The sequence below is a fragment of the Mustela lutreola genome, chromosome 1 (genome assembly GCF_030435805.1).
Source record: "Mustela lutreola isolate mMusLut2 chromosome 1, mMusLut2.pri, whole genome shotgun sequence".
Lineage (NCBI taxonomy): Eukaryota > Metazoa > Chordata > Mammalia > Carnivora > Mustelidae > Mustela > Mustela lutreola.
In genome coordinates this window covers 8806833-8820882 of record NC_081290.1, presented here as the reverse complement: position 1 = coordinate 8820882, position 14050 = coordinate 8806833, and the positions used below count along the sequence as shown (strand labels likewise).

The 14050-nt window shown below is 38.8% G+C and overlaps 1 protein-coding gene across 2 annotated transcripts in view; it reads left to right on the top strand.

The window, feature by feature from the left end:
- The window catches only part of LOC131823230 (alpha-fetoprotein-like), a 63150-nt gene that overhangs the window by 19618 nt on the left and 29482 nt on the right, over window positions 1-14050 (top strand). For both annotated transcript variants that reach the window (XM_059159325.1, XM_059159334.1), the window contains 3 exons: window positions 7182-7396; window positions 10958-11090; window positions 12681-12778. In XM_059159325.1, coding sequence (XP_059015308.1) covers window positions 7182-7396; window positions 10958-11090; window positions 12681-12778 — 446 coding nt within the window. The remainder of the gene's footprint in view (window positions 1-7181; window positions 7397-10957; window positions 11091-12680; window positions 12779-14050) is intronic.

Below are 14050 nucleotides of genomic sequence, written 5' to 3'. Positions count from 1 at the left end.
TTTTTTGGAACAGTTTTAGGAGAATAGGAATTAGTTCTTCTTTAAATGTTTGGTAGAATTCCCCCGGGAAGCCGTCTGGCCCTGGGCTTTTGTTTGTTTGGAGATTTTTAATGACTGTTTCAATCTCCTTACTGGTTATGGGTCTGTTCAGGCTTTCTATTTCTTCCTGGTTCAGTTGTGGTAGTTTATATGTTTCTAGGAATGCATCCATTTCTTCCAGATTGTCAAATTTATTGCCGTAGAGTTGCTCATAGTATGTTCTTATAATAGTTTGTATTTCTTTGGTGTTAGTTGTGATCTCTCCTCTTTCATTCATGATTTTATTTATTTGGGTCCTTTCTCTTTTCTTTTTGATAAGTCTGGCCAGGGGTTTATCAATTTTATTAATTCTTTCAAAGAACCAGCTCCTACTTTCGTTGATTTGTTCTATTGTTTTTTTGGTTTCTATTTCATTGATTTCTGCTCTGATCTTTATGATTTCTCTTCTCCTGCTAGGCTTAGGGTTTCTTTCTTGTTCTTTCTCCATCTCCTTTAGGTGTAGGGTTAGATTGTGTACCTGAGACCTTTCTTGTTTCTTGAGAAAGGCTTGTACCGCTATATATTTTCCTCTCAGGACTGCCTTTGTTGTGTCCCACAGATTTTGAACCGTTGTATTTTCATTATCATTTGTTTCCATGATTTTTTTCAATTCTTCTTTAATTTCCCGGTTGACCCATTCATTCTTTAGAAGGATACTGTTTAGTCTCCATGTATTTTGGTTCTTTTCAAACTTCCTTTTGTGGTTGAGTTCTAGCTTTAGAGCATTGTGGTCTGAAAATATGCAGGGAATGAACCCAATCTTTTGATACCGGTTAAGTCCTGATTTAGGACCCAGGATGTGATCTATTCTGGAGAATGTTCCATGTGCACTAGAGAAGAATGTGTATTCTGTTGCTTTGGGATGAAATGTTTTGAATATATCTGTAATGTCCATCTGGTCCAGTGTGTCGTTTAAGGCCTTTATTTCCTTGCTGATCTTTTGCTTGGATGATCTGTCCATTTCAGTGAGGGGAGTGTTAAAGTCCCCTACTATTATTGTGTTAATGTCAATGTGTTTCTTTGATTTTGTTATTAATTGGTTTATATAGTTGGCTGCTCCCACGTTGGGGGCATAGATATTTAAAATTGTTAGATCTTCTTGTTGGACAGACCCTTTGAGTATGATATAGTGTCCTTCCTCATCTCTTATTATAGTCTTTGGCTTAAAATCTAATTGATCTGATATAAGGATTGCCACTCCTGCTTTCTTCTGATTTCCATTAGCATGGTAAATTCTTTTCCACCCCCTCACTTTAAATCTGGAGGTGTCTTCGGGTTTAAAATGAGTTTCTTGGAGGCAACATATAGATGGGTTTTGTTTTTTTATCCATTCTCATACCCTGTGTCTTTTGACAGGGGCATTTAGCCCATTAACTCAGGGTAACTATTGAGAGATATGAATTTAGTGCCATTGTTTTGCCTGTAAGGTGACTGTTACTGTATATGGTCTCTGTTCCTTTCTGATCTACCACTTGTAGGCTCTCTCTTTGCTTAGAGGACCCCTTTCAAGATTTCCTGTAGAGCTGGTTTGGTGTTTGCAAATTCTTTCAGTTGTTGTTTGTCCTGAAAGCTTTTAATCTCTCCTTCTATTTTCAATGATAGCCTAGCTGGATATAGTATTCTGGGCTGCATGTTTTTCTCATTTAGTGCTCTGAAAATATCATGCCAGCTCTTTCTGGCCTGCCAGGTCTCTGTGGATAAGTCAGCTGCCAATCTAATATTTTTACCATTGTATGTTACAGACTTCTTTTCCCGGGCTGCTTTCAGGATTTTCTCTTTGTCACTGAGACTTGTAAATTTTACTATTAGGTGACGGGGTGTGGGCCTATTCTTATTGATTTTGAGGGGTGTTCTCTGAACCTCCTGAATTTTGATGCTCGTTCCCTTTGCCATATTGGGGAAATTCTCCCCAATAATTCTCTCTAGTATACCTTCTGCTCCCCTCTCTCTTTCTTCTTCTTCTGGAATCCCAATTATTCTAATGTTGTTTCTTCTTATGGTGTCACTTATCTCTCGAATTCTCCCCTCGTGGTCCAGTATCTGTTTGTCCCTCTTTTGCTCAGCTTCTTTATTCTCTGTCATTTGGTCTTCTATATCACTAATTCTTTCTTCTGCCTCATTTATCCTAGCAGTGAGAGCCTCCATTTTTGATTGCACCTCATTAATAGCTTTTTTGATTTCAACTTGGTTAGATTTTAGTTCTTTTATTTCTCCAGAAAGGGCTTTTATATCTCTCGAGAGGGTTTCTCTAATATCTTCCATGCCTTTTTCGAGCCCGGCTAGAACCTTGAGAATTGTCATTCTGAAGTCTAGATCTGACATATTACCAATGTCTGTATTGATTAGGTCCCTAGCCTTCGGTACTTCCTCTTGTTCTTTTTTTTGTGTTGAATTTTTCCGTCTTGTCATTTTGTCCAGAGATGAGTATATGAGGGGGCAAGTAAAATACTAAAAGGGTGGCAACTACCCCAGGAAAATATGCTTTAACCAAATTAGAAGAGATCCCAAATCGTGAGGGGGGAGAAAGGGGATAAAAAGAGTTTCAAAAAGGAAGAAAGAAAAAAAAAAAAAAAGAAAGAAAAAAGAAAGAAAAAAAAAGAAAAGAATTTAAAAAAAACAACACCTAAGAAAAATATAAAAAAGAAAAAATATATGTATTAGATAAACTAGTAAAAAATCGTTAAAAAAGAAAAAGGTAACAGTTAAAAAAAAAAATTTTACCCGAAGGCGAGAAAAAAAAAAAAATGAAAAAGAAAAAAATTAAATTAACCGCAAGACTAAAAAAAATCACAGGGCAAAAGCCATGAGTTCCGTCCGTGCTTTGCTTTCTCGTCCTCTAGAATTCTGCTGCTCTCCTTGGTATTGAAACCGCATTCTTTGGTAGGTGAACTTGGTCTCGGCTGGATTTCTTGTTGATCTTCTGGGGGAGGGGCCTGTTGTAGTGATTCTCAAGTGTCTTTGCCCCAGGCGGAATTGCACCGCCCTTACCCGGGGCCAGGCTGAGTAATCCGCTTGGGTTTGCTTTCAGGAGCTTTTGTTCCCTAAGCGCTTTCTGTAGAGTTCCGGAGGATGGGAATACAAATGGCGGCCTCCTGGTCTCCAGCTTGGAGGAGCCGAGAGCCCAGGGCCGCACTCCTAAGTGCGCCCTCAGAGAACCGCGCCCAGTTACTCCCGTCTGCCTGACCTCCGGCCGCGCTCCGAGCTCACCGAGCCTGCGACCGGTTCAAGGTCAACCCGAGCTGCGAGCTCACTGTCGGCTCTGTCTCTGTAGCCGGCTTTCCCGTTCCAATACCCGCAAGCTCTGCGACACTCAGACACCCCCGATCCTTCTGTGACCCTGCGGGACCTGAGGCCACGCTGACCCCGCGTGGGCTTCGCTCCGGTTTAGCCTCTGGTGCGATGTCCCTCAGCGGAACAGACTTTTAAAAGTCCTGATTTTGTGCGCGGTTGCTCCGCTGCTTGCCGGGAGCCGGCCCCTCCCCCCGGGGTCTATCTTCCCGTCGCTTTGGATTCACTTCTCCGCCGGTCCTACCTTTCAGAAAGTGGTTGTTTTCTGTTTCCAGAATTGCTGTTCTTCTTCTCTTCGATCTGCCGATGGATTTTCAGGTGTTTGCAATCTTTAGATAAGCTATCTAGCTGATCTCCAGCTAGCTGAAGTAGTCTCGGCCTGCTACTTCTCCGCCATCTTGACTCCTCCCCCCCTATAATACACATTTTTTAAATAAAGTCTCCTTTATCAGCATTTTCTCATTTAGGTATTGAGTTCGAAATAATAATATTATTATTTGATAATTAAAAACATAAAGTATGTAATTATGCTTCCTTTTCTCCTTGTATTTGCATGTTCTCCTTTATTTAATTAGCCTTGGAAAGATCCTATTTAATGTCTTGGTCTTCTCCAAGGCAAAGTTCTTGGATTTATTTATTAATTCTACTAGGTTTCTACTTTTAATTTTATTAGTTCTCTTAGGTTTGTTTAACTGTTTTTTTTTTGTTGTTGTTGTTATAAACATAATTGTTTAGTGGACATCCATGAATTTGATACCCAACACAAGGACGAAAACATTCCCAGTCATTTGTATTATGATTGTAAATTTCCATTATTGTTCGTGCTTTCTGTTCAGCTGTTTTTATTTCATTTGTTTAGGTTGACTTCTTAGTTTTTTGTACTATTTCTTCTCTTTCTTTTTTTTTAATTTAATTTTTTTTAAAATTTTTTATAAACATATAATATATCTTTATCCCCAGGGGTACAGGTCTGTAAATCGCCAGGTTTACACACTTCACAGCACTCACCACAGCACATAACATCCCCAATGTTCATAACCCCACCCCCCTTCTACCAACCCCCCTCCCCCCAGCAACCCTCAGTATGTTTTATGAGATTAAGAGTCACTTACGGCTTGTCTCCCTCCCAATCCCATCTTGTTTCATTTATTCTTCTCCTACCCCCTTAACCCCCCCATGTTGCGTCTCCACTTCCTCATATCAGGGGAGATCATATGACAGTTGTCTTTCTCTGATTGACTTATTTCACTAAGCATGATACGCTCTAGTTCCATCCATGTTGTCGCAAATGGCAAGATTTCATTTCTTTTGATGGCTGCATAGTATTCCATTGTGTATATATAACACATCTTCTTTATCCATTCATCTGTTGATGTACTATTTCTTTTTTAATAACATTGTTAACCAGAATGGTTTAAGTTGAACTATCATTTCTTTCATACACTGTATTCTACTGTTTATTTATTTATTCATTAAAAAAGTTTTAATTCCCGTATAGTTAACATAGTGTTATGTTAGTTTCAGGTGTTCAATGTACTGATACAGCAATTCTGTGCATTGCTCAGTGCTCATCATGATAAGTGCATCCTTTTTACTGTTTATTTTTCATATTGGTTTAATTCTCTTATCATTAGAGTGTTCCTCCTAATGCTTTTAGGAATGGTGTATGGATTATATGCCTTTGAATTGTGTGTCCTGGAAAGTCTCTTAAACACTCATCAGTGCTTATATCATTCCATGTGATGCTTCACAATATCACACCCAATTCAAGAAGCACATAATCTTTATAATAGATGTCAATTTTTAATACCAAATGTACAAATTAATAGATCTTATCAGCCTATTATATCACTCAGTCAACATCATTCAATTTTATGTTGTAGGGTTCTCTTTTCTTTGACTTCAAGACACTATTATACCAACATTCTGGGGTTATATAATAATTGTTATAGTACAAAACTTAAAAATGATTTCTATGTGTCAGCCACTAATTCTAAGCATTTCACTTTTATTCAAGAAATATTTTTATAGTACTTAAGCTGGGCCAGGCTCTTTTTTTAGTTCCTAATAATTATTAACACATTTTGTTCCCACAACCTTAGGAAGTATTACTTTAACCCCATGCTATAGATGAGGAAAATCGAGGCACCAAGAGACAAAGCAGCTTGCCTAGGTCACAAAGGTGGGAAGTAGCAAAGTCAAGAAGTCAGGAAGTCTGACTCCAGAGCCAAAGCTGTCAACCACTGCACTCATTTATTTTTCCAGTGATGATGGCAAAGGTGTGTCTAGAAGATGATAGTGGTGGGAGAAGTTTTTCATCTACTTGGTATATCTGTATTCTCACAATTTCTTTCATCAATTTTCTTCCCGTCTTCTACTACCCTTTAAAAATGGATATTCCCAATTGATCTGTTCTTGGCCTTTTCCTTTTTAATTTTACACATATACTCAGATGAATGGCCTTCGGTTTCAGGAGTAGAATTCAGGGGTTCATCACGTACGTGCATCACAAGTGCCTTCTTTAATAACCCCTCACCCTCCTAGCCCATTCTCCACCGATCTCCCCTCCATCAACCCTCAAAATGAAGTTTGTTTTATGGTTGGCCTCTTTCCCCCCTCCCCCCGTTGAGCTGTTTCATTTCTTAAATTCCACACATGAGTGAAATCATGTGGTACATGTCTTTCTCTGACTGACTAATTTCTTTTAGCATAACACCCTCTAGCTCCATCCGTGTCGTTACAAATGCCAAGAATTCATTCCTTCGATGGCTGAGTGATATTCTGTTGCATATATACCACCTCATCTTTAGCCATTCATCGTCAGTGGACACTGGGCTGCTTCCACAGTTTGGCTGTAGTAAATAATGCTACTGTGAATGTTGGGGTTCATGAAGCCCTCTGAGTTAGTATTTTTGTATTCTTTGGGTAAATATATAGAAGCCCACTTGCCGGATGGTGGGTGGTGCTATTTTTAACTTTCTGAAGAAGCTCCACACTGTTTTGCAGAGTAAGCCCCATCCATCATTTCTTAACTACAGTTTCTCAGTAACCCCCAAACATCCTATATGCCATTTCCTCAAATACATCATATAATCTCACTTCCAGGATTTTCTTACATATAAAGATGAATAATTTTGGAATGTTCTTCTTCATTAGTTTCCAAGTAACTTTTATTTGTCCTTCAGGACTAAACTGTGTAACATCTTCACTCCGACCTCCAGCCACCCTGGATTGCCAATCTTTTTTCTTCCGAAGCATCACATATGCACATCTCCTACAACTTCTGTTATACTGCATTACAATCGTTAATTATTTTATTCTCCAATTAGATTGTGAGTTTCTTAGTGTAGCGATTAACTTTTTCACACACGTAATTATTTGTGTATGTGCGTATCAGTAAATATGTTAAATATGTAAGCATAATAGTAATATTATAGCAATATGTGTGGTAAATGGTGGAGAAAAAATGTTTTCCACACTGGAATCCTAAAACAGTAACAACAATAGCAGGACAATAAAACTCTGCATTATATCTTGTGGGGCTAACCATGGAAACAATACTATAGTCTGTCTCCCCTTCAGTTCCTTAAGAGATGAGAAAGGAGCTTGTGACCCTTGAGTGAGGTCAGATAGAGAAGCCTTCTTTATTAGAGTGAGTCACTAGATACATGACGTTTTTGGTCTCTCACTCAGTTTGCCAAAGATAAAGCGATAGAAGATGTCAAGTTTTTCTCTGGTTTTCTGGTAATAACAATAAAAATAAACAAGTTCAGAATGAAGTCATCAAACACCAAACTCTTTTCGATGTTTCGTAGAGCCAGCTTATGAACTATACCTGCTCCAAACAGTTGAGCCTCTCCAGCAAAATCAGTCCGTGCTGTGCACAGCCGGCGCCGTTCCGAGGGGAGTGCGTGATCAGCTCAGAAAACGAGCAGAAGCCTCATCTTGCATCCTTGCCACTCGGCAGATTTACAGAAGACCGATCTGTGTGTGAACAATTCTCCCACGAGCCAGATGATTTCCTGCAAGAGTAATACAGATTTTTGAAAAATCTTCACAATGGAATACTGCATTTATGAATTTGGGGGGAGGGGTGTAGACTTGAATGATGACAGAGGCGCCCATAATGTAAATGGTGACTCAGATTGTTCAAGAGGAGATGCTTGGTGGGGTTGAAGGTGGCAGCTACTTACATGGCCTCAGCCACTGGTTAGCATATGGGGATGCAGGCTTGGGCTGGCTGGGTGTATTGCATTTTTATTTTATTTTATTTTTAAATTTAAATTCAATTAATTAACATATAAATATACTTTTAGTTTCAGAGGTAGAGGTCAGTGATTCATCGGTCTTATATAATACCCAGTGCTCATCACATCACATGTCCTCCTTAATGTCCCTCACCCAACTAACCCATCCCCCCACGCCCTCCCCTCCAGCAACCCTCAGTTTGTTTCCTATGATTAAGAGTCTCTTCTGGTTTGTCTCCCTTTCTGATTTCATCTTAGAGAATATTTTTCTCTCCCTTCTCCTATGATCCTCTGTTTTTTTTCTTAAATTCCACATAAGAATGAGATCATATGATAATTGTCTTTCTCTGATTGACTTATTTCGCTTAGAAAAATACCTGCTAGTTCCATCCATGTTGTTGCAAATGGAAAGTAGTATTCGATTGTGTGTGTGTGTGTGTGTGTCTGTGTCTGTGTGTGTGTATCACATATATATCCATTCATCTGTTGATGGACAGCTGGGCTCTTTCCACAGTTTGGCTATTGTGGACATTGATGCTGTAAACGTTGGGGTGCATGTGCCCCTTCAGGTCACTATGTTTGTATGCTTGGAGTAAATACTTAGTAGTGCAATTGCTGGGTCATAAGGTCTATTGCATTTTTTTTGCCTATTTTGTAAATATATGTTTTTATTTAGGCATAGAAAAACACTAGAAATAAGTATACCAAGATGCTACTACTAATTATCTCTACATGGTGACTTTATGGATAATTTCTATTTTTTAATTTTTATTTATTATTTTTTAAAATTTATTTTCTTTTTAAAAATTTTTTAAAATTTATTTATTTTCAGCATAACAGTATCATTATTTTTTCACCACACCCAGTGCTCCATGCAATCCGTGCCCTCTATAATACCCACCACCTGGTACCCCGACCTCCCACCCCCCCCCGCCACTTCAAACCCCTCCGATTGTTTATCAGAGTCCATAGTCTCTCATGATTCACCTCCCCTTCCAATTTACCCCAACCCCCTTCTCTCTAACTCCCCATGTCCTCCATGCTATTTGTTATGCTCCACAAATAAGTGAAACCATATGATAATTGACTCTCTCTGCTTGACTTATTTCACTCAGCATAATCTCTTCCAGTCCGGTCCATGTTGCTACAAAAGTTGGGTATTCGTCCTTTCTGATGGAGGCATAATACTCCATAGTGTATATGGACCACATCTTCCTTATCCATTCGTCCGTTGAAGGGCATCTTAGTTCTTTCCACAGTTTGGCGACCGTGGCCATTGCTGCTATAAACATTGGGGTACAGATGGCCCTTCTTTTCACTACTTCTGTATCTTTGGGGTAAATACCCAGGAGTGCAATGGCAGGGTCATAGGGAAGTTCTATTTTTAATTTCTTGAGGAATCTCCACACTGTTCTCCAAAGAGGCTGCACCAACTTGCATTCCCACCAACAGTGGAAGAGGGTTCCCCTTTCTCCACATCCTCTCCAGTACATGTTGTTTCCTGTCTTGCTAATTTTGGCCATTCTAACTGGTGTAAGGTGATATCTCAATATAGTTTTAATTTGAATCTCCATGATAGCTAGTGATGAAAAAATTTATTTATTTTCTTCAGCATAACAGTATTCATTGTTTTTGCACCACACCCAGTGCTCCATGCAATCCATGCCCTCCCTAATACCCCCACCTGGTTCCCCCAACCTCCCAGCCCCCACCCCTTTAAAACCCTCAGATTATTTTTCAGAGTCCATAGTCTCTCATGGTTCACTTCCCCTTCCAATTTCCCTCAACTCCCTTCTCCTCTCCATCTCCCCTTGTCCTCCATGCTATTTGCTATCTCCATAAATAAGTGAAACCATATGATAATTGACTCTCTCTGCTTGACTTATTTCACTGCATTTTTTCAAAAAGATTTTATTTATTTATTTGAGAGAGAGACAGTAAGAGAGAACATGAAAGGGGAGGTCAGAGGGCAAAGCAGACTCCCTAGAGCTGGGAGCCCAATGTGGGACTCGATCCCAGGATTCCAGGATCATGACCTGAGTTGAAGGTAGTTGCTTAACCAACTGAGCCACCCAGGTGCCCAGGTCTACTGCATTTTTGAAAGAAGCTGGAAGCCGCTTGATTTTTAAGTGTTGACAACTAATACAGAATTTTTAAAAACACAGAGAGGATCAAGTGTTTGCAAACTTTGCTCCAAGGTATTCATCCCTCAGGAGGGCTTCAGATTGGTAGACCTGGTGAGCGCTTCTATTCTAATTAATTTAATACCTATTACTAAAGCGTGGTGTAGCACTTAGAGATTAGATTGATGGAATATTAACATCTCAGGTGTCCATTCCAAAATGCATATTAACTTGTGCAAGACAAACTGATTTCAATATGCAATATTAAAACCATATTGCTGTGTGATTGAAGTATTTCCAAAGTCACCTTGTGAAGCCTTATTTGGAGCAATTAAACTCCAGCAAAGCAAAAGAATTTGAGTTTTCTCCAAAGCTCTTTGTAGAATAACCTGGACTATATTCTGAAATTACATTTGATATGGCTTATGAAAGTAAATGTCACTGCCTGAACCCACTCATTCCTCAACTTACATTTGGTACTGGAAAAGTTGATAGGCACAACTTCTGGGTGGAAATCACATTAAGCTACTAGTTGGGAGACCAGAGTTCGAAAGACGAGCTTTGTCATGCATAAACTTTGGAATGTAGGTCAAGCCACTTAATTTCCTTAGGCTCTTGTGTTCCAGCTACTTACTGAGGGGTTGGATAAGATCACTTGGAAGGTGTCTCCTGCTACTCTGTGATTCCTTTGTAAACACTCGAGGGTCCAAATTCTCTTTCTTATGACCCAGAAGAATGTGTACATTATGCTTGAACCACTCAAGCTTCAAAGTTTAGCTGGAAAAGAGGGGAAGATGATGATTTAAGACCTAGCTAGCAGTTTCTGTCAAAAAAATTCCAATACTTATAAAATCTAGCCTCCAAGGTGATTGAGAAAAATGTGCTCTCATCCAAACACTGGAAATTAATTTCTCATAAAAGTAAGTTAGTGACCCTGAACCAGAAACTATCAGCTAATCAGATTGTCTTAGTTTCAAGTTCTGAATCTGACCCCACTCCTGTGTGACTTTGGAAAAATCAAGTAATTTTATTGATTCTATTTCCTTATCTCAAAATGTAGTCAATTAAACCTCCCTGCCATCCTCCCCAAATTTCCAAATGTCTAAAAATCAGTGAAAATATTGAATAAATTTCATAGTAGTAAGTGGGTTCTGAAAGAAAATTCATGACTTCTGAATTTTACTGTTAACTTTCTAATATGTTTCATATGGATGGATACAGGTTTCTTTATGAATATTCAAGAAGACACTCAGAATTGGCAGTTCCTGTGATTTTAAGAGTGGATACGGTCTATCAAAATTTATTGGCAAACTGCTGTAAATTAGAAAATCCTCTGGAATGCTATAGCCGTGGGGTAAATGCCTTTTTATTTTTTAACTTGTTACTCATAAGTGATTACCAACATAGGAAAAATTCCAGAGATGTTGGTAGAGCCATATTTTATATAAAATGATTGTGCATCTTCTTGCTAATCACCAATGCTGCACAACAAATATGATTTTCATCTAAACTGAAGGCCACATCATCAAACTGTAGCAGCTTTCTATGTGAGTCACTGTCTTACAGATTGTATGTTTCATGAAACCTTCTCTGTGCAATCTTCTCTTTTAATAAGAGTGTCCACTGGACCGAAGCAAATGCCAGGCAAGCACAGCATACTAGGGTATGAGAAGGTTGACTATTTCCACTCAGCAGTCCTGGAAACTGACCCAGCTTCAGGCCAGAAGTCATACTGTTCACGGGCAACAGCTGTTTGTGCATGTGACATGGAAAAAGCAGGTGACCTTATGTCCCTGACCCAATGATCACTTATCCATGAATTACCAGGAACCAGGTGGTTCTGGCTTCTTGGAAGGCTTACACATTTACAGCGGGTGGGGTAGTGGTACAGGTAGAGCCCAGTCCTCTCTGGGTTCAAGCACGTACACCTATCACCTTTCTGTTCCCAGAAAGAAGGGTCAGTGAAGGTAATTTGTTCCCCTGTGGGTGAGCACCCCTTTTCAGCATCCCCACGGGACCCCCACAATAATCATCATGATAATAGCACCTTACAGGAGCATGGATGTTTCGAGTTCACAAAGCGACTTTACAACCAGTGTCCTATTTGATTGTCACACCAGCACAGTAACATAGGCCATGCCAGAATTATTAACTGCATCTTAGAGGTGAGAGTATTCAGTTAAGGTTTAAAATACTTGCCCAACTTCACACAGACAGTAAGGACAAGGCTAAGGGCATACAGTTTGCAAATCTGGTAAAATTTTCACTGTAACAAACACTGCTCAGTAAGATCAAGTACACTGGGTCAGATTAGTTAAGATGATAACCTCTCTTCCTACTGAACAACCAAGCCTGAAAGGTCACTTGTAGTTTCCCACTGGAGTTTTATGTACACAGTTGAAGAACTCTTTGAACTAGCAGTTAGCTCTGAGAATTCCATTTGCTTTGCTTCAATGTGTATTTGTGGAGTACTTTACTATATTAAAGGCTGCTACATATTTTTATTAAACCGTGACTTCTTAAAACCTATCTATATTTCTATGCCAATATTTTATCTATGTATTTGTGCTGCTTATGTAAAAAGGCTGTATTATTAAATATAACCAACACACTCTGACCAATCAAACTTAGATCTCTAAACTACCTTTAAAGATCTCTTTGGCTTGATGAATGATTTGCCTTATGCTTATAAAGTACAACATATCAACCCATAAATGAGTTTATATCACCAGAAACTAAGTATCAGTCTTGTTGTACCACTTCTTTTCTCCACAAAATCCATGGTCATTCCTGTTTTACCAGAACATGTTTTTCAAGATTTGTAAGCTCACTAAATAAATAAAGCCCTGGGTTTAGGAAAACGGTTATATTACTATCAGGGCTTTGCAATCTTACCTCAAGATATATTGTCACAGTGATAACATTGATTATCTTTATTTTCCAGCAAGAGATGTTCCAAAGAGTGGTTCGTGAAAGCCATGAGCATGTAAAACATCACTGTGATTTGCATGAGAAATTGGGAGAGGCTGACTTCCATGACAGGTAGGCTTCCAATTGTCCAGATTCATACTTGTTAGCGAGTTTGTGTTAACTCCTGATGCTTAGAGCTGCTAAGAGTGTACATCCAACCTTGAAATCTCAGAAGGCAAGGGAAAAAACAGAATTAACTTAGCTATCTTTGTCTTGATAATACAGATGTCCACATTGCCTTAGATGTTTCTACATGGCTTTCCAGGCCAGTTTCCCAATTCTGGCCAATGTTCAGAAGCTAGTGAACCAAGCAGACCCTGGCTGCCTTCCTGTAGTCTCTTCGGGAGCTTCTCCCTCCACCTGAATATTTAGTTTGGAGCTTTGCCTGCAGTTGTTGGGTCTCTTTGTCAGAGTCAAGTTAGGTCATATAGTTAATTAATTAATTAATTAATTATTTTTACCAGGGAAGGTAGAGATGAATAGATAGCTGTCTGCTAGAGAGAACACATAAACCTCTTATGTGCAGGGAGACTGGTATTTCAAAGATCACTATATGAAAAACCAAAAGTTAATTTTTAGGCTCTTTAGTGTCTTACTGTCTATTTAGAAGTAGAGTGTTGAAAAATTCAGTTTGATATAGTGTCCCATAAATTCAGCTTGAAATGGATGTCCAGTTTTAAGACTCTACTTACATCACATTTGCTACTGCCCCATTAACCAAAGTAAGTCATATGCCCAAGCTGAGTCAAGGGGTAGAGAAATAGACTCTATCTCTTCATTGGAGGATTTGCAAAATATTTAATATGGATGTCACACCATGTGATTTGACTTGGCTAATAAAATGTGAAAACTTTGGGGGCAGAAGCTTTAACAACCAATGCATGCTTTCCTATTTTCTCTTCTCCTTTGGACACAACAGTTGGATACATTTGAGATGGCAGCTGATCTATCTGTCTTGGTTCCAGATAAACAGAACCATCACGCCAAATTGCACTGGGCATATGGATTGAACAAGAAATAAGCCATTGTGTTTTGAAGCCATGCAACAAAGTTGCATTTTTTGTTATTGTTACAAAATCTCATCTATCTGAACTAACACAAAAATTGTGCAGGAAATTAAAGTGATATTTTAAAACAATAAATAAATTACTTACTTAATTAAAAAATTAAATTACTGTCCAGAATAATGGATCCAGAAATTTTTTTTTCAGAAAGAATATTTGGCTTATTATTTCTATATTGTGTTCATTTGCAAATGTCCAGTTTAAGGAGAAGATCGTGGTTCTCAAAATTTAGGGTATATCAAAATTACTTGGGGGACTCGTTAAAACACAGCCTCATCCC